Raw genomic sequence first — 27,962 nt, forward strand, 5'->3', positions numbered from 1 at the left:
CATGCCAGACCATTTTGCTTCAGTTTCATTTTATTTGTAGGTACGGTATATGAGAATGTAGTGTGGTGACCCAGTGATTAGAATGTACTATTGCAAGCTATTTCTGCCCACTGCCAAGAATTCGATCCTGACTGGCTCAAGGTTGGCTCAACCGTCCAGCCTTCTGAAGCCAGACCCAGATTGTTGGGGGCAATATGCTGACATTGTAAACCTCTCAGAGAGTGCTGTAAAGCACTATGGAGTAATATATAAGTCTAAGTGCTATTGCTAATCTCTATGAAATTAGATAAAATTGATAGCTTGCTGATGTGCATGAACTTTTCAGTAAAGCATAAACTTCTTCAATATCAGTATGCAGACAGTGCATTCTAAACATTGAATTTAACTCCTGGGGACTATAAAGACACTTTTTTCTGGGACTATGAAAATGGATGCCCCCCCCAAAGATTTTGCTTTTATTTTTCAGTCTAGTGTATAGTCCAGTTTTGGAATATCTTCTTGGCCTCCTAACCAAATACTAACAGTCTGCCCTTGCTTAGCTTTGTCAGGATTAGTAAAGGTTTCATTGTGTTACAATATTCCCAGATTGATTAGGAATTGCAGGATAGTTCTCTAGTTAAACCCAATAATGAAATAATTTGTTTTGAGAATAAGCCCACTCTTATTTTGGAACAATTCTGTTTGTGACCAACTGAGCATACCTTCCAAAAAATGATGTAGAATAAATGTTTTAGACTGTGTCACTTCAGTGTTATGGGTGCTTTTAACAGTTTCTTTTACCTAGTAAGTTAACATATTAAGAATATAATATTACAAGTGTATGTTAGCTTTCAATGGGCAGGAATCTTTTAATGCAAAGAACTTTATGATTTTTATGTTGGATTTTAATATGGTAAGCCACCCAGAGTATCCTAAGGATTAGTTGGATAGTTTATTAAAACTAGTTTAATAAATCAATCAATAAATTTTATAGCATGTGTGTTCTAAAATGCATTCCAATGTCATAGATCTTTGATAAAAATTATCAAATCCTTTATTAAAGTAAAAAATTAATTTGTTTCATTCATCAATGTTTGGATGGATTAAAACAGGAAAGATTTATTTTCCTGTAGTTTCTGCTTATAAGAAAACCCAAAATATAATGGGAAATACAGTCATACGCACTAGGAGCAAAGGCAAATCTTACTACCTTTTAAAGTTTTAATAGGCAACAAGAAGAGTTAGAAAGTAAATATTGTGCAAAATATCAATATATATATATTAAAGCAAGGAACTTTACTCATCATTGGTTTCTTTTGGAACACTGGACATGCTTTATTTCAATTTTTTTCACAATTTATTTAAACATCTCACATATACAAAATAGGTACAATTTTTGTTGTTGAGAAATGATGATTCGTTTTTGGCCCATTGCAGAGGAAGAAAATGAGATTTAAAAGCATGGACACCTGATGTTGAAGAAAAAGATGAAGATGGGGTGTGGGAAGAAATGATCCACATGCTTAATCTGGTGGTAAAATGGGGCGTTCTTAATTTATTCTCAGACAGATTGCAAATAAACAATACAACTTAATACAGAAAGGCAGGGATTGGTTGTTTTGTTTTGTTTTCCCCAAATGACTCTAGCACCATTAAATTTCAAGTATTGTAATATACTCTGTAATATTGAATCAGCACCTTTCTACTATGAATGGGTCCAAAAGCACCTCAGAACATATGTATAAGGATGTGGATCACACTTGGCTTAAAAATGTATGAGGTAGTTCAAACCTTCGGAAGTTGTGGTTTTAAACTTCCTCTGTGGAAGATATTCAAAGGCCACAAATGGTGCAAACTTTCAGGAATTTTTTTATTTGGTTTTTTTTTATATTTTTGGTTTTTTTTTTTTTTACACAAAGGCTGACATTTTCCACAACAAGGTGACAAAATCTTGAAAAACTTCTGATTCCTTTTGGGGCTGTATTAAATTGCATTGCACAACGTTCCCAAAAAAATCCTTTTCCTTCTTTTTCGCCAAAAGTTTAAGCAAGTAGATGAACAGAAGAATGGAAGGAGTCAGCTTTCAGTATAAAAAAAGAAATGGCAAAGAGAGAAAAAAAAATTTGTTTTGTTTTTAAGTTAGTTTTAGTTCATTCATTTGAAACAGGCTGGGCCAACGTCCAAACGGAATTCTTGGTCAGCGCCACCAATGTCCAAAGGTGCAATATCAAGGAAGGGCAAACGGGAAGGCTTGTTTGTTCTGTATTCAATCACTGTTTTGCCCCATTCGTTGGTCTTTCTCTGCAAGATAATGATAGTGAATCATTAAAAACATTATTAAGGCATCTACTGATCTGCTGTTATCAAAAATCGGTAAAGGCTTCTATGATATAATCCCTTGCACTTAATTGTGGTTCCATATGCTCACTCTTCTGCAGATCTCAACCTCTAGCCCAATCATGTCTCTTCTCACTATTCCTCTCATAGTCCCATTTCTGGGCTTTTGTCATTCCTCTCATGACGTTTCCATTTCCAGTGGTTTGAGGGCCATACCAGCCACTCTTGAATGTTCTGGAGCTTATGTTCTCAAAGGCAGGGGCAGAACCAAAGTGGTCTTCAATAATTAAAAGCTGAACTTAAGGCCTACTTTTCTACCAAGCCCCTCAAAAAAATTAAAGACATTTACAAGTAGGAAGTAATGTAGAACTTACAGAGCAGCCATCTTCAATAACAGTGAAAGTAAACCGGCTGTTGCCTTCAGCTCGGAATTCAACATCATTGGATCCCTGCAGCACCACAGCCTTTTTAAGGTTGCCTGTTTCCTCATCCATGTAAGCAATGCTGTTCTTGCAGTGGTAAGTAATGTTCTGGGAAGCATGGTTAGCCAGCAGCCTCAGGAAAGCAAGTTGGGTAGCCATGTCCTTGGTAGACACACCTTCCTCATTATATTCAAACTGAAAAAAAAAATCAGAGAAATAAACTATCACATACTCTGTGCTTAAATGGCAGGCATGATCATGTGAAAGTTAAAATAATCGAGGGGGGGGGAGAAATAATTTTAATTATAGAACCAAAAATAATCACAACTGATGGATAGTCTAGGAAGTACCGAACTGTTTCCTAGACAGAAACTGAATTCCAATTAACCCAACTTTTATTCTATCCAGAAATAGGATATTTGTTATAACTTGACTAATCATTCCAAAGAGATGATCCATGCATTTATGAATAATATGAATGGCACGTGAAGAGAAACTATCTCCTTCCAGAACTTAGTGATCTTTCCTGATGCTATTTTTTATTGATGTAAAAGCAATATACCACATCACAAAACACGTAGCTGAGTTTAACGAATCTAATCAGGACACACAGTTGTGGTAACTCACTTGTTTAGACAGTTTTAAACAAGATTTGGGGCACAGATGAGTTTTCCCTAATCTGGAGGTTTGCACCTATAGATTATGACTTAAGTTTCCCAACAACATGCTGTTAGCACAGGGAAGGTACGAGTCTGCTTAAGGTAATCATAATAATTTATTTTATTGATTTATTGTATGCGTGTGTATGTTTGGTTATGAAAGTTTTGCTGCTCATGTAGTCAGTGTGGCAGCAACCTTCACAAGAAAGCAATATCTACAGAAACATGCTATTTGTAAACTGCAGTTTTTTTAAGGAGAAAAAATGGAGCTGCAGGGACAGCAAGCAACAGAGATGAGTTACATAAATGTATTATATGTAGCATAACCTAATATAAAGAATATATAGGTTAAAATAATATTTCCTCCCATATATGATTCAGAAAATATACAGAATGAACTCTACCTGGGTACCACCATTGATGGTTTCTCCAAACCAAACAAGTTTCTTCTCATCAGGTTTCTTGCCAATGTACCGGTTCTTGGCTGGGAAGTTTCCAGGATTAGCAGGGATACAACTCTCACCAGTGGAGAAATCGCAATATGCACGAATAGCATCCATTGTGCAGCCTTGATTAGGATCAATCCAGTAGAAACCTGTCACAAAAAAAGAAAAGGATTTAGGTACATATCAGAGATCCATATACATTTCAACTGTTGGAATAGCATGGATACAGATAAAGTATGTTGATCTTTTTTTTCAAATATAATAATCTAAAAGGTTTATAAGGTGCCACCTGATACTATGGAGATCCAGGCTAACTGCGTAATCAAGACTATGGAGAAAGAACTGCTTTATAAATTTTAGTAAAAAGTCATTACTTTAAAAATAACAAATATGAAAACAATGCATTAAAAAACCCTTATTCTGGGTGAACTAAATAAATGTGTTTACCAAAAATCTCTGGAAGCCAGACACAAGTTGATATTAGAAAGCACCACTTTTAGGAAAGACATTTGAATATACAGATATTGTTCAGTTGTTCAAATATCTGCTTTTTATGCACATTTAGTGAAAGAGTTTATGGTTGTTTTGTTCTTTTATGAAATGGGAAATTGCGATGCATATGCAGGGCTTTTTTGTCATAGAACGCCCAGAACGGAGTTCCGGCACCTTTTTTGGATGGAACCTTGTAGGGTAGGCAACATGGGTTGTATGACATGTGTGAGTTCTGGCACCCCCCCCCCTTTTTTTTTTTTTTTTACAAAAAAGCACTGTGCATATGTGTTATTCATATCAGGGATGAGCTACACTATGTTAAATGGTACAAACAGATTTCCACTGAAAATATTATACATAAAGGTTTATTACTCTGAATCAATGTCCAGTTGCATTATTGATTCCATACTGTATTAAGCTATGATAATGTCTGAATAACATATGCATCATTGCCTCATGATTTAAATGGTTTGATAACTAAGACTATCAAGATGTCTTTTGTGAGTATGCAAGTTATATCATTTGTGTGATGACTGTAAAAATTAAGAATGCAACCAGTTATTTTTGTGTTGAGTATTTGGTGCTAACATACCATTGTTCCATTCAGGGTGGCTGAGTTTTAAGTCACGGCAAGTGCGAGCTGGATTTTTCTTGGAGCCTTCTGGGGTCAAGAGGGTCTCAATCTGGTTGTTCAGGGTTTTCAGAGTGGCATCAACTTCATAATCCTTGGGTCTAAGAGATGGCTGATCTGCACGATAGTATTCCATATCATAGCCAATTTCATAGCCACCACCATTGGGACCAGGTGGGCCGGGAAGACCAGGTGATCCTGGTGGACCCTAAAACATATGTTTTGAAGAAATAAAATCAGCTTGTTTAAACTCAGTTCACCACGGTCATGCAGAAGGTCCTATCCCAAGACTATCTGAATGGCTTAACTATTACCAGGACTATAAGCTTTGGATAGAAAGATATATAAATTGAATAAGTTATAATTATAACAATACATCTATTCGTGCCTGTGTTCAGATATGGTCAGTGTCAACTAAACTGGGGAACAGCACTCTGAATGTATAATGAATATATATATTCTTAATGAAATGTTTATTAATCAGAGAGCAAATTCTTTCTTTGGCAACTTGCAGAAACAGGAAGAATGTCTTCAGTAAATGCTGTATTATGTGACTTCATTTAAAATGCTGATTTAAATACTTGGAATGGCAGCTATTTAATAGTGATATATACCATTAACATTTGTTCACATATTTCAATATTAAGCATATTTAGAAATCAACCTTTATGCCTATGGTATAAAGCAATCTTCCCCTTCTTGGTATCTTCCAGATATGTTGAGGCCACAGTTCTTAAAATTGTCTCTTAAACTTCTGGGAGCTGAAGTATACTAAGAACCTAGTCACATATATATTAAGGAACCCAGCACAGCCAAAAGAACCTAGCCACAGTGACATGAGATTGTAAATTTATATACGTTTATCTGAGAGCCAGGTTTATTGAATGAAGTGGGGTTTCTTTGGAATAACCATGCAGGGTATTATGCTGTTCACTTTTTAAAAAAATAGCTTTTGTGACACTAACAATCCTTCAGAGTTAAACTTACAGTGGGTCCTTGGCTACCATGAGATCCTCGCAAACCAGCTGGACCAACAGGTCCAGGAAGACCATTGCGACCATCTTTTCCAGCAGGGCCTGAAGGACCGGAAGGACCCTAAAACAGGAACAAAGAATAAACATAGCACTCAGTATGCTTTGATGCAATTAAACAATAAAAATATGGGATAATATATCTGTTGATCTAATGGGACATTTCAATGTCCCGCACAAAGAACATTCATATGAACTTACCCTTGGTCCCGCAGGCCCAGTAATACCAGCAGAACCTTGTTCTCCATGATGACCCTGTTAATATGAGACAAGAGGCAAAATTATTGAAATTATAATTTCCTGCTATCTTTTTGCAGAGTTTTATTCCTTGCATAATTGATGGGTTCCAAAATTGGGGGAAAATTACAGTGGAGGAATCATTTTGACCAAGAATTGTTTTGATTGGGAGAATTTGGCACTCGGCTATGGAAATCACTGAACATATACAGCTTCTCCCTTCCTCATCATTAAATGATGGCAGAAGCAGGGTTTCTAATAGGGCTGTTTACTTCTCAATGGGCTTGATTGAATTGATTGCACTTACAACTCTATGCATCACTAAAATCCCAGGAAATCAAAGAATCTTGGATGAACGTTGGTTTATATGGATCAAATGATCTGGAGCTTAAGAGCATAATTTTCAGTCACTATACCAAGTCATGAGTCACCTTGACATTCCTATATATCCTGATATGCAATATTCTTGTATGTTATTGTAAATATGTGAACACAAACCAGTGTTTCAGAATTGTACTGAAATGCAAGCTTGAATAGGAAAGTTTGTGTTGGCTTAGGAACAGAAAAAAAAAACTTGTGGAAGCGAACTCAAGTCCTCAAACAAAGCAAAAAAAGAAGAAACAACAAGATCACTGAGCATTTCAGTAGACATTAAAATGGTGACCATTTGCCTGAAGGATCCGGGAAAATGAGAAGGAGAATGCCTGCTTTTTCTGTCAGCAGAGCACCTACATCTGTTCTAAAGAGCGGATTTGTTTCTGTTTAGACCATAGTTTGGATAACTGTACTTACAGCAATACCAGGCAGTCCCTGAAGTCCATTATGTCCCTTGAAACCTGGCAAACCTCTGGGACCCTTGTCACCAGCAACACCTTTCTCACCACGTGCACCTTGTGCGCCCTAATAAACCAAGTGATAAATAAAGAAAAGTTACAAATGGACGTTTTCTACTCCAGTAAGCTTGGAAGAAGGTTCAGAGACATCACGTTTGTCCAAGAATAATCCCATTAACCAAAAACTAAAATGCAGGTAGATTCTTTCAATTTGCAAATTTCCACAGACATCAGTTTGCACTAGTTTTTATTTCCCTCTTTTCTTATTTTATTTATAACTTGTTCCAAATTGGTATTAATAATTCCATTACTCTTCCTCAATTTGCCATGATTACGTGTACTGGACTACATTTCCCATTACCAAATGAAGGATGGAAATTGGGACCAAATCTACCCTGAAGACAGGAGCTTGGGAAAAGCCAATCTACACTAACAGAAAGAAATAAAATTCTTGGCTTGGGAATTATGTTCTTATACCTTTATTTTGCATATTCTAGAGTTGCAGCCCTGGTTATCTGTATTTGAACTTGCATTAAAAAATTAAACTTGATATTTGCTTTTCTATTTATCTTAGCATCTTCCAAAGTCTCATGAGGCCATACAAATCAGCAGTATAATAAAGGAATATTATGTTAAGTCTCCAAGGACATTCTTATGACTTTATAATCTTAACTCTTTTACCTATATAAAGTGACCACTATCCTTCCCTCTCCTGGATTTTCTCTACACCTTAATCCAAGTGAGGCAACCACATCTCTTTTTTGTTGAGAAGATATGATGCATAATCTCTAAACTACCTGAGGACACTATCATATTGCAAATACCCATATAATACCAGCCCATATGACTTCTTGTATAGAAATGAGATCCCCATGTTGTCTTTTGATCTGGGCAGTGAAATGCCTTGGATAATCCTTGCCTGGATATCCTCATTTCCTATTCACTCAGTCATTTCTTGATAAGGTAGGCATCTTTCTAAATTATTTCCAAAACCTATGCTTACATTCCTAGTGCAAAAAGAGTGTCTTCTTAAAAATACTTGACATACATTCATGTTTTTTTTTTAAAAGCCAACAACTATCCAATAATTAAAACTATACTCACAGCAGGACCTCTTGAACCAGCAGGACCACTGGGGCCAGTAACTCCAGCAGGACCCTGAAATGATAACACAGTGGAGATGTTGCTTATTGGCCATAGCAAATAACATATAACTATCTGGCCGGGGAATTTTGGAGTTGAAGTCCACAAGTCTTAAAGTTGCCAGGCTGGAGACCCTTGCTTTAGAACTATTCCTTATTTACTCTAGGTATAAGCTGAGCAGGGGAATTGCTTCAACAGGTGTTTGAGATTTCGTTAGATTATCTTACTACTAATAAAACATCTTTTGGGGAATCCAATTGGTTCTTGTTCCTTGAGTTTGCTAGTCCTTCTGGCTTGACAACATTTTAAAGGCATGGCAGCTTCTTTAAGAGTTTAGCACAGAATCTTGATAGGTTATATCTGACACAATTAGAAGCATTTTAATGGTGGTTTAAAGTTACATACACGTTCACCACGATTTCCAGTTTTGCCAACAGGGCCAACAGAGCCATGAGGACCAGGAGCACCAAGAGCACCAGCAGGACCAGTGTTGCCAGGAGCACCACGTTCACCCTAACAAGAACAAACAAAAAATGGTTTGATTTAAATGTACAAGCTAAAGTTGCCTTGAAGAAGCACATTTTGCTTAGAGAAGACAGCCACAATTACCTTGTAACCAGGAGCACCATCACGGCCAGGAGGACCATCGTTACCTGGATTTCCCTAGGAAGAAAAATGTTTTCTTAGTGACAGATAGTATTTTAAAAATTATATTACCAACTACAGTCCTTACTATGCTTGATCCATAGCATAAACTGAAATCTTAAATGGACTGATATTTTCTGCTTCCAGTAAAACAGTTTTCCCTTTTTGTTCCAAATTCCTAACTTGAATGTTGGCCATAAACTATTGAAATAGTACAAGAATTTTCTGAGTCCTATAATTTGTTTTTTAGTAACTGCTTGAGTGGTATAATATTTTAGAAAAATAAATCTAAAGAAAGCAAAGGATCAATATTAACAGCACTTAAGCTAATAGTAATTTTGTGTGGGTAGCTATATATTAGTCATCCCAACCAGATCCTCTACACTTATTTTGGTCTATCCTGGAAGTTGCATATTCCTCAGCCATCATACTAAGGGATTATGGAATTTGGTTCAACCAATATGGAGGGTAGAAGTTTAGAAAAACTTTATATAAAGAAGGTATGTGCTGTAATCCTTCACGTGTTTTCTTAATAGCCACCTTTTCAGGACTGCAGAAGTTTTAAGAAGGATCATAGTTAAGCTAGTTATAACTTTAAAATCTTAATGATTTCAGTTGAAAAATATGCATCTAATTTTTTTTCTGCTGCAATGATTTAAAATACATTGTTCTGTTAAAGCAACTCCATGTCTGTTAATATATTTTAAAAACACAATCTAAAAATTCTTTACAACTTCAATCTCATTTGTTTATTCCAATTCATACAACTGAACTGAAAATAAATCTTTTAAAAACTGACAGTGTGGGAGAAAGAGCTGTATCATATAGTAACTGGCTGCTACCTCAAATACTGCTCCATATTTAGATATTTTGTTTTAATTTTTTTCACGACAGTTATTGACCAAAACAAATTTCTTACATCACGTCCAGCTTCACCAGGAGCACCATTTACACCAGAAGAACCGATGGGACCAGATGGGCCACGGGCACCTGTGGGACCAGAAATGCCAACAGGTCCATGTTCACCCTAAGAAAACAACAATAATTGGAATATATTTTATTTTTTAGTTATTATACATGAACTTTCAAAATGTTATGTACATTTAATATTTGTTGGCTATTGAATTGATTGGTATTAAATATTTAGTTAACAGTACTAATCCTTGTGAGATATTTCACTGTATTCAATATACACAAAGTACAAAAACTACAAGTGCTGTTCTTTATTGATCTTCACTATAGTAGCATAACCAACAACTTGCACCATCAACATCAAAGCATAACGGCCTTCAGGCAAAACAGAATCTTTTAATTTGCTGAGCATTTCCCAAATCCTTTTTCCCCTTCAAAATCAGCAAGAAGCTACTCCTAGAATCTTATCCTTGCAGTGAAATTTAATATCACAAGACATGTGCCCACAATACATATCAGTCCTCCCAGTAGACAGGAAACATAATAAGGTGAACTAATTCTACTTGGGAAGCAGATACCAGAAGGCAAATATAGACTCTGGGAACCAGGGACAATTTGAAGTCCTCCATAATGGTAACTGTTTAGAAAGAAGTTATATTTATGAAGCAATATTTGCTCTTTCAACCCCACCATTGTCTTTATAATTCTGCTCCATTATCTCACAGTTATAGTCCTCATCCAATCAACTATTTAACTGCTTCATTAAATTAATGATGTGCTGTATCCATTCAAATACAGTGCTTTTATTTACACCCAAATACCTTGCTACTCTTCCCAATCACTTGCATATGCTAATTTGCACAAATCTATAACAACTCCTTCTCTTGCCTAGATCTGTCTTTGCCACTAGTGAGGCCTATAAACCAATATGTGCTTCAATGTGACCGGTAGGGTTGAACATCAGCTGTCAATAGGACAAGCAGTTAATTTTTTGCAATTGCTATTTAATCCAATCAAATACCTCTCCTATTGGCAAATTTGGCAAAGATGATACTCACAAGTGCTCCAGACAAGCCTGGAAGACCACGTTCTCCTCTAGAGCCTGGAAGACCAAGGATACCAGGTGCTCCAAGGATACCTTGAGGACCTGAGGAGCCAGGAGGACCCTGAAGAAAAAGGGGAACATAAAAAAAATTTTTTAGAATGTATAACAGATTAGCACATTAGTCCGTTTTAGCATCCAGCCATCTTCAAACAAATAAACATTCTGTATTGCCTTAAAAACCATTTTCTATGTGAACTTATGAAAGCATGTGCATGAAGAAATAAGAAGGATTGATTTATTAATAAATACATTCAAAATAGTTCTTTTACAAGTCAAGTACAATACTGTGCCCAGTTTTATAAAAAATAAAACAATTTTTGCTGACAGACCACCTTCAGCATGATAAATTATGATCACCCGCCCTGTGGGTCAATCTAGGTCATGACTATCTTATATTAGAAGGAAAATTATGCATTGAGACAGAACATCCTTAAACATCCTTATTTCTTTTAAATGTATTTTGCAAGTTCCTTGGCTATGCACCTTCACTGGGAAAAATATTATGAAATAATATGGTCTGCATTCTCTGAATCATTTTTTTCCCTGTAATTCCAATGAATGACAGTGGCATTGCAAGAAGCATTGCTTGCTGGGGACTGAAGCCCACCTGTGCCTGATGCAGTTGGCTACCATTATGAACTAAGGAAAAAATTCTTCTGGCATGCTTATATTCTCACTCTTGAGATTATTGGCCTTATTTGCAGTGTGCAGAAAAGGAATTGCTATCATTATTAAAATGAAGGTTGTAATTTGGAACTCTGGAAACAGGTTTTCCCCAGAAACATGGAAAACTCTAACAGCACTCCTAATGATAATGGTCAGCTAGCTTTCTAATCCATGCTCCATTGTAAGAACATATTCAAATAAATGATGGAATTATAAAATATCATGGCTTACTGGCTCCCTCCCTTAAGGGAGATGGTGGTCTAGAAACATGAAACAAACAAATAAATAAAAACATTACATACAAAGTGAAATATTTTTGCAGATAAAACAACAGAAATTGAAGTCACAGAACCCTTTGCATTATTTTACTACATCTATTTTCTTGGTTCTGAGAGGTTAACATAAAAGCTAGATTGTATGTCTACACAGACCTTCTTGCAGCAGCTGAGTGATAATCTGAATAGTTCCTAAGACTAATGTTCTGGTTAGTAAAGCCAGCTGAATGATTTTGGGCCAATTATTCTCTCTCAGTCCAGGCCACCTCATAGAATTGTTGTTGTGGAAAAAAATAGGAGGGGGAAGTATATTGGATATGTTTGCTGCCTTGAGTTATTTGTAAAAATAATAAAGGTGGCTTACAAATAAATAGATATCGCTGTACTGTATAAGAAGGAGGTGGGGGGTGGGGGAGTCCTGTCTTAGGCATGAAAACTGACTGGGTAACTTTGAGCAGTCACTCAATCCAAGCCCAACTAACCTCACATGGTTTTTGTGGTGGAGAAAATAGAAGGAGAAAGGAGAATTTGGTATGTTCACTTCTTTGAGTTATTTTTAAAAATAATAAAAGCAGGCATTCAAAAATATAAAAATAAAATAGATAAAAAATAAATATAGCCATCTAAACTAGGACAGTCTGTGAATACAATTCCCAGTACAGTGTTTGAATCCTACAGAATAACTTCTGGTTCCCAACATCTGATAAATCCCAATAGGATGAAATTGGTCAGAATGGCGCCTCTTAGTGGTCCAATTGATAACATGGGATACCAGTTCAGAAGACTCTGAAGTGTTTATACTTGCTCCATTATCCAAATGTGTCTATTTGTTTAGAATAACCAGTTGTATGTTCTCATGAAACACAAGAAGTTCAGTGAAGAACGAATTATCAGAAGAAAGAGGAAAAAAGCTCAAAGGAGAATGATATAAATCTAACAAGTATTGAAAAGTGTTATGGACAACTTACAGCAGCGCCAGCTTCTCCTGATGGGCCTTTCTCTCCACTGAAACCAGGGGGTCCAGCAATGCCAGTTTCACCAGAACGACCCATTGGGCCAGTATCACCACGTGGGCCTCTAATTCCCTCTTTGCCGGCAGGACCAGGGGGGCCAGGTGGACCAGTGATACCCTAGGAATAAAGTCATAATGTAATTGCATAGCTACATCAGTCAGAAGATAATAAATTATTAATCCAAACAAAGAGTAAACAGAGACACTAATGGGATCTCATTAAGCATGTAATTCTGCTTTAAGAAACTACACAGAATCAAATGAGTATGTAAAGGAAACTTGACATTACTGTAAAATAGCATTTACTGTCCTCCAGGGGTAGAATTTTAATCATCTAGATTGATTGTTATTTGGCTTGTTACATATTATAGATATATCCTATCCATGTGTCTGTCTAAACTACAATTCCAACCGTTTCTCATTATGAGCCACTCCAGCTGGAATTAATGGAAAATGTGAATTAAGACAAAGTATTATATGTAGGATTGTCAGGTCTCAAGCAAATCTACCTAAGTGCCAGGTGTTCATGATCACTTAATGGAAACTGACTTGTGTTATAACACTATGTCACAGCTATGTTTCACAGGGCTTAGTATTTGAGCCTGGACAGTACTACATGCAGGCTATATGAACACTTTGGTCATGATGGTTGTTAGACTGCAATGATTAGGGCTGTGATTTGAGGTATTTCTGATTTTGAAAAAATAGGGCAAAATATATTTTACATCAGGCATAGGCAACCTACATTCCTAGGGTTATAAGCAATTCACATCCTCCTTTTTTTTTTTTTTTACCCCTTAGTAGTTCTACCAATCGTGATGGGTGAAAACTGATAGCATAGTTTCTTGTCATTTTGAGACTGAAACTATAGACAGTAAAACAGCAAAGAAATCCTCATTGTCTTCCGCATTTAGATCTTTTTTGCATTCTGCTTTTGTGGTTTGCTCACAAAAAATACTGGTTCTTTAATTTCAGTATGGTATTGGCTCTGCCTGTTGAGATATGAAACGGCCCCGACCATTTTAGGTACAATAACTGGTAAATAATGGAGTGAAGATAATGGATAATCTTCTCATATTATAATGGCTTGATAAAAATTCTAAGGAATCTCAGTTAAATAAAGTAACCAACTGGACAGTGTTGGCTGGGGAATTCTGGGAGTTTAAGTTCATACAATTTAAAGTTTTTAAGGCTGAGAAACACTGGTCTGGGCAGTGTTTACTTCACATGAATTACAAAGAGATTTCTTCAGGAATTACTTACAGCAGGGCCAGGAGGTCCGGATCTGCCAGCGTTACCAGGAAAACCGTTGGGACCCTATTTAAAAAAAAGCAAGAGAAAAATTAGGATTTAGAGTAAGCTATATTTTTTATGGGTGAAATGGATAAAATAAGATATATTTCCAGACTTACAGGTGGACCACCATCACCACGGGCTCCAGAAGGACCTGCTTGACCAACAGGACCCTATATGTAAGAAAAAAGCACATCTAATATAAGACTCATGAGGTACTCCAGATGACCCTGTTTTCCTTTAGAATCAATGGTAGCTATGTGACTGGCTTATTTGCTCCTATTTCATAATGGTCTTCAGGCTTAAGAAAATAGAAAAATTTTGTTGAGAAGGACAATAAAACAATCACTTCTCTTAGGGCTATTACAAGTAGGAAACAAAATGTTTCAGATTCTTTTGCTGTCTAGGAGTTACAGGTTGCCTACCTAGCTGTCTTATAACAATGTCACAATAACAGATAGTTTGTGGACGTGGTTTCTTTCCCAAAAACAGATGCTATGTGTTAAAGGTCTCATATGTGTCTATCCTTTTAGGATATAACCTGACAGGACAATTCACAAAGTTTATAACTTTGGAATAATGTTTACATGACCAGTTAGCAAAATTCATTAGTATGTAAGATAATTTGTAATTATTTATGAGTAATTACAGCTTACAGTAGGAATCATAACTTCTTGAACTTGAACCACTACATCATACCTGATTTAAAAAAGTTATTTATTCCAGCAGTGAAAAATGTTGTTAACTGCTGTGAGTCATTATGAATTATATTGTACGGGAAAGAGAGAGAGAGAGAGAGAGAGAGAGAGAGAGAGAGAGAGACAGACAGACAGACAGACAGACAGACAGACAGACAGACAGACAGACAGAGACTTAGCAAATGTGCTATGACATCTTAGCAATGGATTCAAGAATGTGAATATGAAATATCAAGATTACATCATATAGTCAAAAAGTAAAGAATTTAATGTAATATTTTGTTTACTTACAGCAGGACCAGCACTACCGACAGCACCAATGGAACCCTGAGGGCCTACGTCACCTTTTGGACCTCTCTGTCCTCTTTCTCCTTTAACACCTGTCTGACCAGCTGCACCCTGATAGAAACAAAAAAATTAAAATTCAAAGTTGAGACATTCGAAGTTGAGATATTTAATTAAACAACTGAAGTACCTAGCTGCTCAAAAACTGGAGAAAGAAAACTGTATTTCTTTATACTTACAGCAGGACCAGCAAATCCAGGAGGACCAGCAGGCCCGCCTTCACCACGTTCACCCTAGAGTAAGGGGAAAAAAATAAAGTAAGGACACCTTTAGCTGCTCTTCTACTTCAAAGATTCCCAAAAAATGTTAATGTCATTTTTTAAAAATATAATTATTTTACTACTTACAGAGGATCCACGAGGTCCAGCAGGGCCAGCGGGGCCAGAAGAACCACTTTCACCCTAATAGAAACAAAAAAATCAGGGTAATGAAACATCAGCAAAAAAACAACCAAGTTTGGAGAGCACCAAGGGCCCCTCACTTCAACCCTGAACTACAAATATTCCCCTTCACTGAGATCAGCTGTTGCTAGGTTGTAGAACAGTGTTTGTTGACACTTGACCACTTTAAGATGGATGGGCTTCAACTCTCAGAATCCTGGGAGAATGCTGAAAGTGGGCTGGCTGGGGCACTCTGGGAATTGATATTGGGCAGTATTAAAGCAGTGGTTCTCAAACTTTTTAATGCCGCGACCCCCAACCGGTCGTAAGTTGAGGACTACTCAACCAGTCGTAAGTTGAGGACTACTCAAGTGGTGCAGCACCGTTTGCAGAATGGGACTTTTGGCGGGCTCAGCAGGGCAGAGACAGCCTGGACAATTCCTATTGGCTTTTGAAAGCCAATAGAATTAGACTCTATTCAAGAGAGTCTATTCTATTGGCTTTCAAAAGCCAATAGAATAAAAGGGAGTAGCACAGCTAAGGAAAAGGGGACCCCCGTGAAATGGTCGTTCGACCCCAAATGGGGTCCTGACCCACAGGTTGAAAACCACTGCTTTAAAGAAAGGATTGTTTCAGTATGCTGGTGCTGCAAACTTAGAAATATATGAGGGGTCCCTTGTGTTAGCACTGATGATGTTACTAGTTCGGGTAATGAAATGTCTGCAAGAAAACAACTAAGCTCAAAGAGCACCAAAGGCCCCTCACTTCAACCCTGAGCTATAAATATTCTCCTTTATTAGTTAGAAATACACCTTCCAAGATATCAGGTTAAATGTTCTTTCACCTATGCAATTTCTATTTATCTTTTCTTTTTATTTGGATATGTAACTTTTTATAAACTGACCTGAAATTAAATATTAAAATCTATTAAACAAAATGAATTAAAACTCCAGGAAATTTCAATGGGACTTAGTCATGATTATATTTTCCCCTTATTTTTATCATGGCATGAATGTGCAACTACTTTATTTTTGTTCCAGCTCACTGTTTTAATATGTTAAACTGTGAACAGAAACCTACCATTTCTGAACAATAAGTAAGGATGACTTCTTTAGCTATATAAATGTCAATGTTCCACATCTATACTCTGCATATTTTCTAGGAATATGCCTAAGAAATATCCAAAAATATAGACTAGATAGATGGCACATAAATTTAATAATAAATAAAATATTACTCTTTCACCAGAAGCACCAGCAGGTCCTGGGGCACCAACAGCACCAGGGGCTCCCTGAAAATAAAATAAAATAATTGATCTTGATGAGTTTAGTGTACAAGTAGTCCTTGAATTAACTCAGACCTGGTTTTCAATGCTAAGCAAGGCAGTTGTTAAAGGAGTTATGCCCAATTTTATGATCCTTTTTGCCACAATTGTTAAGTGAATTGCTGCAGTTTGCTAAGTGTTGTTAAATGAATTTGTCTTCCCCCACTGATTTTGCTTGTGAGCTGGGAAGGTCACAAATGGCAATCACATGATCCCAGGATGCTGCAACAATTGTATATACATCCTGGTTGTCAAGCACCTGAATTTTGATTAAGTGATTGCAGGGATGCTGCAAAGGTCATAAGTATGAGCACTTATCATAAGTTATTTTTTTAGTGTTATAACTTTGAAGGGTCACTAAACTGATAGTATTAAGTCCTCAATAACATAGAGTAGTTTAATATAAAATACTACACAGCTTTAAAAAAAAAGATTTTAATTTTTTTTAATTTCTACTACCTCCCCCCCATCAATGTTCCTAACTTCCCAGGCAATTTCAAATACGTTTAATTTCAGTTTCCACAAATAAATACAGTCATTTTGTATTAAAGTGTAATCTGATCTAAATTCTAAACAATTTTTATATATTTTGCTACTGACTTTGAGCTAAGATCACTTAAGGGTAAGGCCAATTTCATGTAGTCTACATTTTTCTTTAAGTGCTAGCTTTCATGTTGTAGTTGCTAGAAGAATTGCACAGTTCCTTGGAAATAAATTAAAGACACATGCTTACCCGTCCACCATCTCTTCCTGTTGCTCCAGCATCTCCTCTGAAGCCAGTTGGACCCTGAAATAAAGCACAAATTGTGATTATGCCTAGGTAGTGTGGGACATTTTATATGATAATGATTTCCAAATAAATCCTACATAATCACAATGAAGAATGTAGATAGTGATTGAAATATTTATTGTTTCTTTTGTCTTCCAAGTGGGATTATTTCTACTTTTAAATTTTGTTTTGGTTAGACATTTCAGCTAATTCATTGATTTACTGATGAAACAATCACTCTGATTTGGGGTGAAAGAAATGTAGTTTCAAAATAACTGTGAACCTGCTAAAAACACTTCAATATTTAAATTTTCTAAAAGAAATGGCTAGTTTTTTTTAAAAAAAAAGTTCATTGTTTTAAATTTCTCAATTATTAAGAAGTTAAGGATTTCAACCTATCCAATGCCGCATTCTCTGACAAAAATATGGAAACAAAGAGTTGGAAACGATAGTTGAAATCAATATTTCTCAAACTCAGCAACTTTAATATGTATGGATTTCAATTTCCAAAATGATCCAGCCAAATTGCTGGGACTAAGTTCACACACATCTTAAAAAGTTGCTAAAGTTCAAAAACACTGGTTTAAGCCATGTGCTCTATCCCATTTAATATAAAATGTAAATTAAAACATTTCTGATAAATGGTTATCCAGCCTTAATTTGAATACATGAACTAAGGGATGGGCTTAGTGCCACTGCTGAATTGTTATTATCGTTTTGCAGAGGTCATTAGGAACTTGCCTTTCCTTAACTTCAATCCATTATTTTACATCCTGACTGACTTTTTTTTGTGTGACATCCTTCCAAATATTTGAAGATTGGTACAATATTTCCTCTACCTTATTTGCCTTCTCTCCATGATAACTATGCTCAAACCCTCTTCCTAGGTCTTAGAAAGTATTCTTCTGTTCTTCCTCTGTCTTTTCTCAACATTTGAAACCTTTCTTAATTTAATTAATCAATTAACCTTTCTTAATATAACATATTGACTATACGGTTTCACACATGTACCAGCCCTCAGAACTATAAAAAACAAACCAGGTAAATTCTAAGCACATTGCTCACACTGGTAGAGCATTGTAGAAGGTGAAGACTATTTCGGACTACTTAAAGACTACTTCAGAAATTGAGCAAAAATGTCTTTGATCAGGGATCCCATATTCTGGATACATCCCCAATTCAGCTTTCCCCCTCCTTCCCGTTCTCCTGGCATCACAAAGTGCTCCAGAGCAAGATTATTAGTGTATCCTGATCAAGTCCCCCCCCCCTACCCACATGCTAGACTTTTAGAAAGGATTCATTTCTGGCACAATGATTCAAATGCGGTATTGCAGGCTAATTCCGCTAACTGCTGATGGCCAGCAGTTTGGCAGTTCAATTCTCATTGGCTCAAGGTTGACTTGGCCTTCCATCCTTCTGAGATTGGTAAAATGAGGACCCAGACTGTTGGGGGCAATTTGCTGACTGTGCAAACTGCGTAGAGAGCTGTAAAACATTGTGAAGTTGTATATAAGTCTAAGTGGTATTGCTATTTCTGGTCATGCTGGGGATGTTCTGATGGCAAGCTGTGTGCACTACTGTTGAGTTATAGCCCTTCCCCTGAGAAAAAACTGATGGTAAATTATGTATTCTTAATTGGGGGATAGCTTTCTTTTACCTTTTCACCTTTGCCACCTGGGCTACCAGCAGCACCCCTCTCACCATGGACTCCACTAGGACCAGATGGGCCTGCAGAACCAAGTGCACCAACGGCTCCAGGTTCACCCTAGTGAAACAAGAAAGGAAAAGATTTAAGGACTCAAAAGAAAATCAGGCAAGGTTTCTCCTGCTACTCTCATTTGTTATTTTTGCAAGAAAATCAATATTAAGACATTTAAGGCATTAGAGATCCAGTGTGATATAACGGTTAAAATGCTAGATTAGGAGCCAGAAGCCAGCTGAAGACTAGTCCAGTCAATGTCTCACCCTAGACTGAAAAATTAAAAAAAAAAATCATCTATTTTACAAACTTGCACTGGACCAGCATTGTAGATTATGGTCCATAACCTGCAATTGATTTATTAGGCATCATCATCATCATCATCATCATCATCATCATCATCAGGTTAAAGGACATTTTTATCTTGTATTCTTCAAGTGATTAGAATTGGATAAATATATCTTAATTATGTATTTATGCTAAACATATATCACTGGAAGTCTGATAGACAAATTGGAATTGTTTCAGATTGTTTTACATTTAAGAGGGCTTTAATACAGAACAGATGAGAAAAATAGACTACAGATATTATTTCTTTTTACAGTAGGGGCAGGCTGGCTCTTACTTTCCCAGCTCAAATTCAGAAAAGCAGAAATGTTTAGAACAAAATGTAGTAGACTGTTACTGAAAATGTCCTCTTCCTATAAAGCTAGTGATAGGTTTCATTTCCCTTTTCTCCCTCCTAAGTACCCCTAGAGGAGGTTTTCATTCCAAGATGACCTTTTTTTTGTATAGATCAGCTGATGACTTCCAAGTCCCTTTTATCAAAGAACAATTCATCACTGTTACATAACAAGATATTATTTAAGCAACAATTAAATGTGAACTTTTAAAAGCATGTTCCCAAAGTTTTTAACATAGAAGGAACTCTTGATGTTACACATGTAATATTTTAAAGTTCTGTTTTTAATTGAAAATACTAAAGCCCACACTAAAAAGACCTGAGCCACATTGTTTCACCATCTTAATAATTGTTTGATGTTTCCCAGTTGTATATTCTGCACACTGGAAAGTTTTACAGAAACTGTATTTACAGAATACGTTATTTTCACAATGAAGATTTGGTGCTTTAGAAATAATGCAGATGTTGTTGCTTTCTGCATCCCACTAGATTCTTCCCACAAGACCTTCACACTGCCCTCTCCTGGATTTAAGAAAAATAGCAACCCTTCCTTCTGCCTTACCTTATTACCATCAGAACCTGCTGGACCTGATGGGCCACGGCTTCCCAGAGGGCCTGCAGGACCAACAGCACCGCTTTCACCTGGTGCACCACGTTCGCCCTGAAGGAAGCAGATTAGTATAAAATCAATGGCAACATGATAGCTTCAATCTCATTAATACAGAAGCTGGAAAGGTGTGGAAAGCTGTATATGTTATATTTTTTGGTTCATACAGATGTCACAGCTACTTAAGTTCGTTTAGATTTAACTGTGTCCATCTCTGGTCTATTGAGCTTAATTTAGAGATGGCAGAGGGCACTTTAATAAGCCTTGAATATTTATTCAGATTATATGCATAACAATTTCCAGAGATTCTTCCAATTACATTTTCAAAATCCCAGATAGACTTTGATTCAGAAATAAAGTTCAATTAGACCAATGGGATTCACTTCTGGTTTTGCTCCTAGATCAAAAAGTATCTAGATCTATGTCCTGGTCAGTTCACACCTTAATTTTTCCAATGTGATCTATCATTATGCAGACCTAATATTTAATATCTGTGCAGGCTATCTCTGGATGAATATATATTATTAGTGGGGTCTGAGTTGGTCATAAAAAGTATTTAATGAAAGTACAGCCAAATCTGGAAAATGCCTACTTATTTAGAGTGTTAATTTGTTCTGGGTCCTACTAAATGTACATTACACACTAAACTTATAAATCACATTAAATAATGCAACAATAGAAATATTATCTCAATATTTAGATTTCTCTATAAGACTCTTTAGAAAATGATTACAGTCAAGTTCAGAAAAATCTATAGGATAGAACTACTTTTCTATATAAGAACTCATCTTAAAATATTGATTTCTACAACATAAGGAAATTATATACTCACACTTTCAAATTATAGTACAATACTACCTAATAGTACATTCTACTATATTTCAAATACAACATGAAAAAAATATTAAAATACAGAAGAATATATACTTACTCTTGCGCCAGCAGGACCAGGGAGACCAAAGTCACCATGAGCACCCTAGGCACAAAAGAAAGATTTGTTACGGCATTCTTTAAAAAGATTTTCTTATCACTGCCTCAGAATTCATTTGATATTCTGAGATCTAAAGATATTTTCATCCAGGAAGATAAAAGGCAATAGATAGAGATAGACCAGGTCACTAAAAGGAGTAAAACTATACTTTCTGCCAGAGTATTTGTTGTAATTCAGGACAATTCAGAATAACTTGTGAATAGTGGGTGGGGAGAGATACTTGTTATCCAAATAGCATAGAAAATCTTTGGATATGATTGCTGAAAATTGGCAGCACAGCCTGTTTACCATTCTGAGGTAGTAATATATGAAAATTATAATATTAGTCCTAAAATAGGCATATGGCATTTGAAAAACGAACACAAAAGTCCTCTTGAATTCCTGCTGAAAACCCATTCTTGTCTGCATTTGCCGTACATCCTGATCAACTATGTGTCCTTTGAGTCACCTCCAAATTGAATTAAATTAATAATTTAAATTCAGTCCTTGTCCACTAAAGTGCTGCTTAGTACAGCAGAAAGAGAACCATATCCATTTTTAAAATTCTGCTTGACTTTATGGTGGAATATAATATTTGTGTGGCATAGTTGTTAGAACAGAATTCTCTAATCTGGTGCCCTCTAGATGCATTGGGGCTACAATCCCCAGGATTCTCACTTAGTTGGCCAAATGCCATGTTATTTGGGAATTCTGGGAATTTTAATTCTCTTAGAGCTGAAGCTAGGGAAGATGTGATAAGTTGAGGGATGTCAAGTGAACGGGTACGCAAGATTCAAAACTGATTCAAGACTGATTTTCCAGGGTTGCTGTGAAATTCACTCAAGAATACTGCAGTGCTTAAGTGCATCTTGGTTGATCTCAAAAAGTTAAATGGTGCTGGTTATGATTATTACTTGGATTTTCTGGCAGGAAATCACCACATAAGGAAGTTGAAAAATATTCTAAGGGTTTGCAATGGCAAACCATTGTATTGTTGCATGAAAATTACATGGACAAATCAGCGAAGTCACCAGGTCCAACTTAGTTTCCAGGAATATAAGAAACCAGGAGACTTTAGTCTTAATTGTGAGATTAAAAGGAAGGGAAACTCTGGAGATAAGAAAAGACTTGGGTCCAATGCATATGGCACTTATTGAAGGCTGTCTAAAATAAGAAAATAAACTAAGCCAGTGGATTTGTTTTAACAGACCTGATTTTAAAATGATAGGATTTTGTTTTCTGTTTCACAGGACAAAAAGAAGCAGTTACTTTGCTTCTCCAATTTGACAGAAGACGGGTAGGCAAGTATATGAAATCTTTTTCATATGAGAAAGGGGAATTTCAAATAAAGCTGAGGAAATATTTACCTGATAGGCTATTTTCACTGATTTTAGATTATAACAGAGAAACGGAAGACTCACTGCTAGGTCTCAAACACTTTATGAAGTATGTCTTCCCAAGGGACATAATCACTCCCTCAATCTCCATTTTTTTTTGTATAATTTCCTAATGGCTCCAGGATCTGAGGACGATGGAAGATCCTTGGAAGGATCAGACTTGGAAAGACCAAATTACTGAACACAATGCATGTTAAAAAAATTGTGTTAAATCACAGTAGAATTTTCTTCATTAAACCATGAGGGATAATCTGAATTACTTTACTACTTACTCTTTCACCTGGTTTGCCAGCTTCACCAACTGGACCAGAGGGACCAGGAAGGCCCTACAGAAAAATAAATGAACAGATGAAGAAAAAACAATCCCTTGTAATTTGTTTACGTGCTGTAGATAAGGGAAACCACAGGTCATGTTATAAAAAAATATTTTCATTTGTCCCAGTCCCTGTCCTCTATTCTATCTTATTCATTCTTGAGTTTTGAATAGGAAAGCAAAAGTTCCCTTTTAAAACCAGCCTTCTACATGAAAGTAATCACAATATGTGATATCTCAGTTTCTCTGCAACTAATTCCCCCCACCCCCGCCAAGTCCTTCCATGACTTGGTCTCATCCACTAAGGCTGGATATGGTAAACACAGCAATATAATACTTCAGATCTGACTTGAAAGAGATGCTTCAAAACGCCTAGTGATGTGAACACAGCACCTGTCTGTGACTCTCCAAGCAGATCTAATTTCCTTAATGAGCTGCCAAACAGGGTTGAGTTCACATTCCTGTATATTGCAAAACACTTCTTCTGAAATGAATTGGAGACACTGCAGAGTCCTACACAGCAAACATATGTGTATCTATTGTCAATCAAGAACAGTATATTCAATTCTTATAACCTGATTATCTTTGAGCCACTGAAGCATAATGATTTGAACTCTTATGCGTGCCTATTTTCAGTAAATGCACTTTGCAAGATATGATCTAACTAGCAATGTAGATTCAGCAAAGCATTTGTCTATGTTTCACTCATCAAGATTTATTGAGATATTTAAAATTATTTAAACAGCCTTTATTCCATTCTAGCATTACAGATTAAGAAAATGCAATATTGGATAAAAGCTAACTTTACTTACTTGGAAGCCAGGAGCACCAGCTGGACCAGTTTCACCTTTTGGACCTGCACTGCCCTAAATAAATAATTAAAATCAAATGATGAGAAATAAATCATTGGCAAAGAAGCATCAAAGGTTAACTAGGATTAATCTTGAACTTACAGTGAGACCAGGTGGACCCTGAGCTCCATTGTTTCCATCAGCACCAGGAGGACCCTAGAACCACAAAGCTTCAGTTGTTTATAGTGTAGACAATCATATTCTAAAATATACACTCTGTTTGTTTGCTTATTTAATTATTTCCATGATTTTGGTGAAATTATTAAGAGCTGATTTCATCATGAGGGAAACTTTACTTTTAATGAATATGGAACTCTCACTAATAGATCTGATACAGAAACCTTCAATATTGTATTATAACAGGTTAGTGTCTTATACGTTGGTTTAAAATGCAATCTGTTAGTGTAGATTGCTGCCCTAAAAATATTATCTTGGAGGCAAAAGATAACATAATGCAGGATAAATTTTTAATTTCATACAATAAGCTAAAGCTTATCAGATGCCAGACTGATGTCTTAGAGCAGGGGTCTTCAAACTTGGCCCTTTTATGACTTTTGAACTTCAACTCCCAGAATTCCTCAGCCAGACACAGTGACTGAGGAATTCTGGGAGTTGAAATCCACAAATCATAAAAGGGGCAAGTTTGAAGACCCCTATCTTAGAGAATACAGTATTTGTTTCCATTTCATGTAACAATCATTCAAAATGTTAACATTTGACTACTGCCAGAGAATTTATAAATACAGCAGTCTTTTTCTGTTTTATAAATTATTCAGTTATTGCAGATTCTTAAATAGTGGCAAACTGATGTAAATCACATTTCCTTTACTAAAGATATAAAGTAGGGTATAAATTAGTCTCGCATACCTGTGAACCAGTCAGACCCACACTGCCCCTGTCACCAGGTTTGCCAGGTTCACCCTGATAAAATGAGACACATTTAAATAAATTACTGCACACAATACTTTCAGTGGCTCCAGTTTTCTACCTTTTTGTACAGTGTCTATAGTTGGCACAGTTGGGAATTTCTTGAGATGCCTGCTCTAGCAGAAGACGTAGCATGCTGAATATCTTGAATCTGCTGTTTCTCTTAGATAGAAGCTTAAGGCTTCTATCTATTGACTCATCCATTCTCAGACTAAGAACGAATGAGTAAATTAGGAGTTATGATAAAAGACCAAGCAGCAACACAGGCTGAAGCCTGCATAGACCTCCACTGGCAAGTAAATAATTGTCAAAGCGATAAGCTCCCCACACCTGCTCGAATAAAACATCCTGAACTACACTTACAGGCATATTGCCTGAGGAACTTCCTCCCAGTTAAAAAATACATAAAATGAAAATATATATCCACAAAATCATGTAAATGCAGAATTGAAAGAGAAATGACAAATCATCACTCCTCTAATCAGCTGTTATATTTATCTAAGGGAGAAGTTGCCTCAAGTACAAGGTTACAACGGTTCCATAGCTCTCCTAAGCAATTTATTCCACTATGGTTTTAACATATTTGCCATTTTGTTCTAGTTCAATGGTATTGAGCATGTTGATTCACACCCAAGCAAGATTTAGGTAACATGTTTGCTATAACTATGAAATAAATGAATACAAATAAATGTTATATCCACACAATTCCTTATTCAAGCACTGGAAAAAAAATTAAAACATCACACACACATACATACTCCAAAATGAAAAAAAAAAGAGAAAGAAAATGTAATTGAAACCCACCATCAGTTAAAACAATAGGTGGTTTACAATTAAAATAAGCATTAAGCTGAAAATAAATTCCTCATAGTGAGGCTCAGCCCTTTCCTTGGTAAAGAATTAAAATGAGAAAGGAAAATAGAGGATTTCATAAATGGGATTACCAACTAAATCCAAAGCACTTTTGATCAGCAAAGTGGTGTCAAGTAAGACAAATGTTTTAACACTAGAGTAGTATAGGTACTTCTGGTATGCACAGCTGAGGTGTCATTCAGTGGGGTGCCATAAAACTGAGGCTATAAACATGTGTTTTTTGTCAATATCATAATACTCTATTGTACAGTACTTACATTTGGACCTTTTGGTCCTGGGAATCCGATATTTCCAGGTTCACCTCGTGGACCAGCTGGGCCAGTTGGACCAGGGCGACCATCAGGTCCAGAAGAACCCTGCAGGAAGAAAAGTTCATATCTTGCATTGTAGTATATAGTATCACTGCTTGAATATTGTGCATCCATTGAGAGCAAGCCACTACATAACTAATTTTTTTTAATAAACATTAAATGAGTAGCTTTGGCTACACAGCTATTGCTTAGGTTCGATATACATATAAATGCAATTCTAGTCATGGCTTAATTATTAATTCTTGAACATTCCATATTTTTTAAAAAAATATCTCAGAAAAATAGGATTCAAATATTAAAGCTTAGTACAAAAACATCAATATTAAATATAAATGCTACCCAGAAAATGCATTTAAAATATCTATGTATCTACTGTTCAATCTTTGCAGAACAAAGGGGAGGAAGATACTTACAGGAGGACCTTCTTTTCCAGCTGGACCTGGGCTTCCAGACTGTCCTGGGAAACCCTAAATAAGCAGAGATACAGTATTTAGCTTTAATGTGTCTTTTGAGTCACTTAAAACTGGTATGGGAAACTTAATTTCACTCAATGCGCATATTTAAATATGGGTATAAATGTAATATAATGCAGTGTTCTGTTTATCAAAAAAAGATGTTATCTAGAGATGCCCTACTTCAGTTAGATTTATTTGCCAAAATTGTGCAAATATATTTAAAAGTAACACCGCCCACCATTATTCAGTTCAGTATGACTTTCTGCTGGGGAAGAGAGCATAAGAATACAACATAATGTATATAAGCCTGAAACTTCAGCTTCACATTTCTAAAACCAGAAGAGGAATAACCTGCTTTAAGGGGGAAGTATGGGAGGCAGATAAGGTTATGAATGTACAGAATAACACTTTATTATATCTGATCAACATTTTCTTAAGAATATTGTTTTTAAAATTGGCCATTGGGAAAATGAAAAAAGCCCATGTAAGTTCAGAACCCAGCTGCTATCTAAAACTACTCATTGATTTCATAACATCGTCATCTTTACTTACTCTTGCACCCATGAGACCAGGCTCACCAGGACGACCTGTGTCACCGCTGGGACCTTTAGCACCAGCAGGACCAGTCGCACCACGACTGCCAGGCAGGCCCTACAAAGGAAGAAGCTTGCATTAGGACACAACACTAGCAATCCACTGGCTGGCTTTATGGGATAGGATAGAGGGGGGGGGTTATTTGATTAAAATATAAAACTGATTATAAAAAATTTGAAAACTTACTAAACCACCAGCTCTTCCATCAGATCCTGGGAGACCACGAGATCCAGGTACACCCTATGAAAGAAACAACTTTTGATCAGAACTAGAAAAGGACTTCAGTAAACAATACATAAGGCATTAGCATTTACATTGGAACATATAAAGGAGGTCTCTTTGTTCAGTGGAAAGAGAGACATTATGAAAGATCCAAAATGTTAGTTTTCCTGTATTTTATCCTTGAACTTGAATTCAACAAATGGGACTGAAACTGAAAAGTGAGTCTTTCCAAGATTCAGCTTTTAGTATCTTTATGGATTATAGCATAGTAAAATTTAAAACATCATGATATGGAAGATATGACTTCAGCATGAGCATAAGTAGGTTGTATTAGGCATGAATGTATGTCCATTACTTATTTTTATTCATTATTTGTTTATGTGCATTGCTTCTTTTCTCAGAATCAGTTCAGGAGACTAACAATCGT

At 36.2% G+C, this 27,962-nt stretch overlaps 1 protein-coding gene across 2 annotated transcripts in view; it reads right to left on the reverse strand.

Moving 5' to 3' along the window:
• Positions 1-1,289: 1,289 nt before the first annotated feature.
• The window catches only part of COL1A2 (collagen type I alpha 2 chain), a 50,949-nt gene continuing 24,276 nt past the window's right edge, over positions 1,290-27,962 (reverse strand). The window contains exons 22-52 of one of the 2 annotated variants that reach the window (XM_039341494.1): positions 27,500-27,553; positions 27,272-27,370; positions 26,678-26,731; positions 26,211-26,309; positions 25,021-25,074; positions 24,256-24,309; positions 24,115-24,168; positions 23,262-23,315; positions 21,554-21,598; positions 20,578-20,676; positions 19,292-19,399; positions 17,599-17,652; positions 16,779-16,832; positions 15,509-15,562; positions 15,341-15,394; positions 15,108-15,215; positions 14,238-14,291; positions 14,089-14,142; positions 12,782-12,943; positions 10,826-10,933; positions 9,775-9,882; positions 8,820-8,873; positions 8,616-8,723; positions 8,172-8,225; positions 7,027-7,134; positions 6,199-6,252; positions 5,954-6,061; positions 4,928-5,174; positions 3,802-3,992; positions 2,691-2,933; positions 1,290-2,280 (exon numbers count right to left, since the gene is read on the reverse strand). In XM_039341494.1, the coding sequence (XP_039197428.1) occupies positions 2,134-2,280; positions 2,691-2,933; positions 3,802-3,992; positions 4,928-5,174; positions 5,954-6,061; positions 6,199-6,252; positions 7,027-7,134; positions 8,172-8,225; positions 8,616-8,723; positions 8,820-8,873; positions 9,775-9,882; positions 10,826-10,933; positions 12,782-12,943; positions 14,089-14,142; positions 14,238-14,291; positions 15,108-15,215; positions 15,341-15,394; positions 15,509-15,562; positions 16,779-16,832; positions 17,599-17,652; positions 19,292-19,399; positions 20,578-20,676; positions 21,554-21,598; positions 23,262-23,315; positions 24,115-24,168; positions 24,256-24,309; positions 25,021-25,074; positions 26,211-26,309; positions 26,678-26,731; positions 27,272-27,370; positions 27,500-27,553 (2,898 nt within the window). In that variant the 3' untranslated portion in view covers positions 1,290-2,133. The remainder of the gene's footprint in view (positions 2,281-2,690; positions 2,934-3,801; positions 3,993-4,927; positions 5,175-5,953; positions 6,062-6,198; positions 6,253-7,026; positions 7,135-8,171; positions 8,226-8,615; positions 8,724-8,819; positions 8,874-9,774; positions 9,883-10,825; positions 10,934-12,781; positions 12,944-14,088; positions 14,143-14,237; positions 14,292-15,107; positions 15,216-15,340; positions 15,395-15,508; positions 15,563-16,778; positions 16,833-17,598; positions 17,653-19,291; positions 19,400-20,577; positions 20,677-21,553; positions 21,599-23,261; positions 23,316-24,114; positions 24,169-24,255; positions 24,310-25,020; positions 25,075-26,210; positions 26,310-26,677; positions 26,732-27,271; positions 27,371-27,499; positions 27,554-27,962) is intronic. The other variant, XM_039341495.1, reaches the window with a different exon arrangement.

Source organism: Crotalus tigris, unplaced genomic scaffold (genome assembly GCF_016545835.1).
Source record: "Crotalus tigris isolate CLP2741 ecotype Arizona unplaced genomic scaffold, ASM1654583v1 scf7180000017765.3138416, whole genome shotgun sequence".
Taxonomy (NCBI): Eukaryota; Metazoa; Chordata; class Lepidosauria; order Squamata; family Viperidae; genus Crotalus; species Crotalus tigris.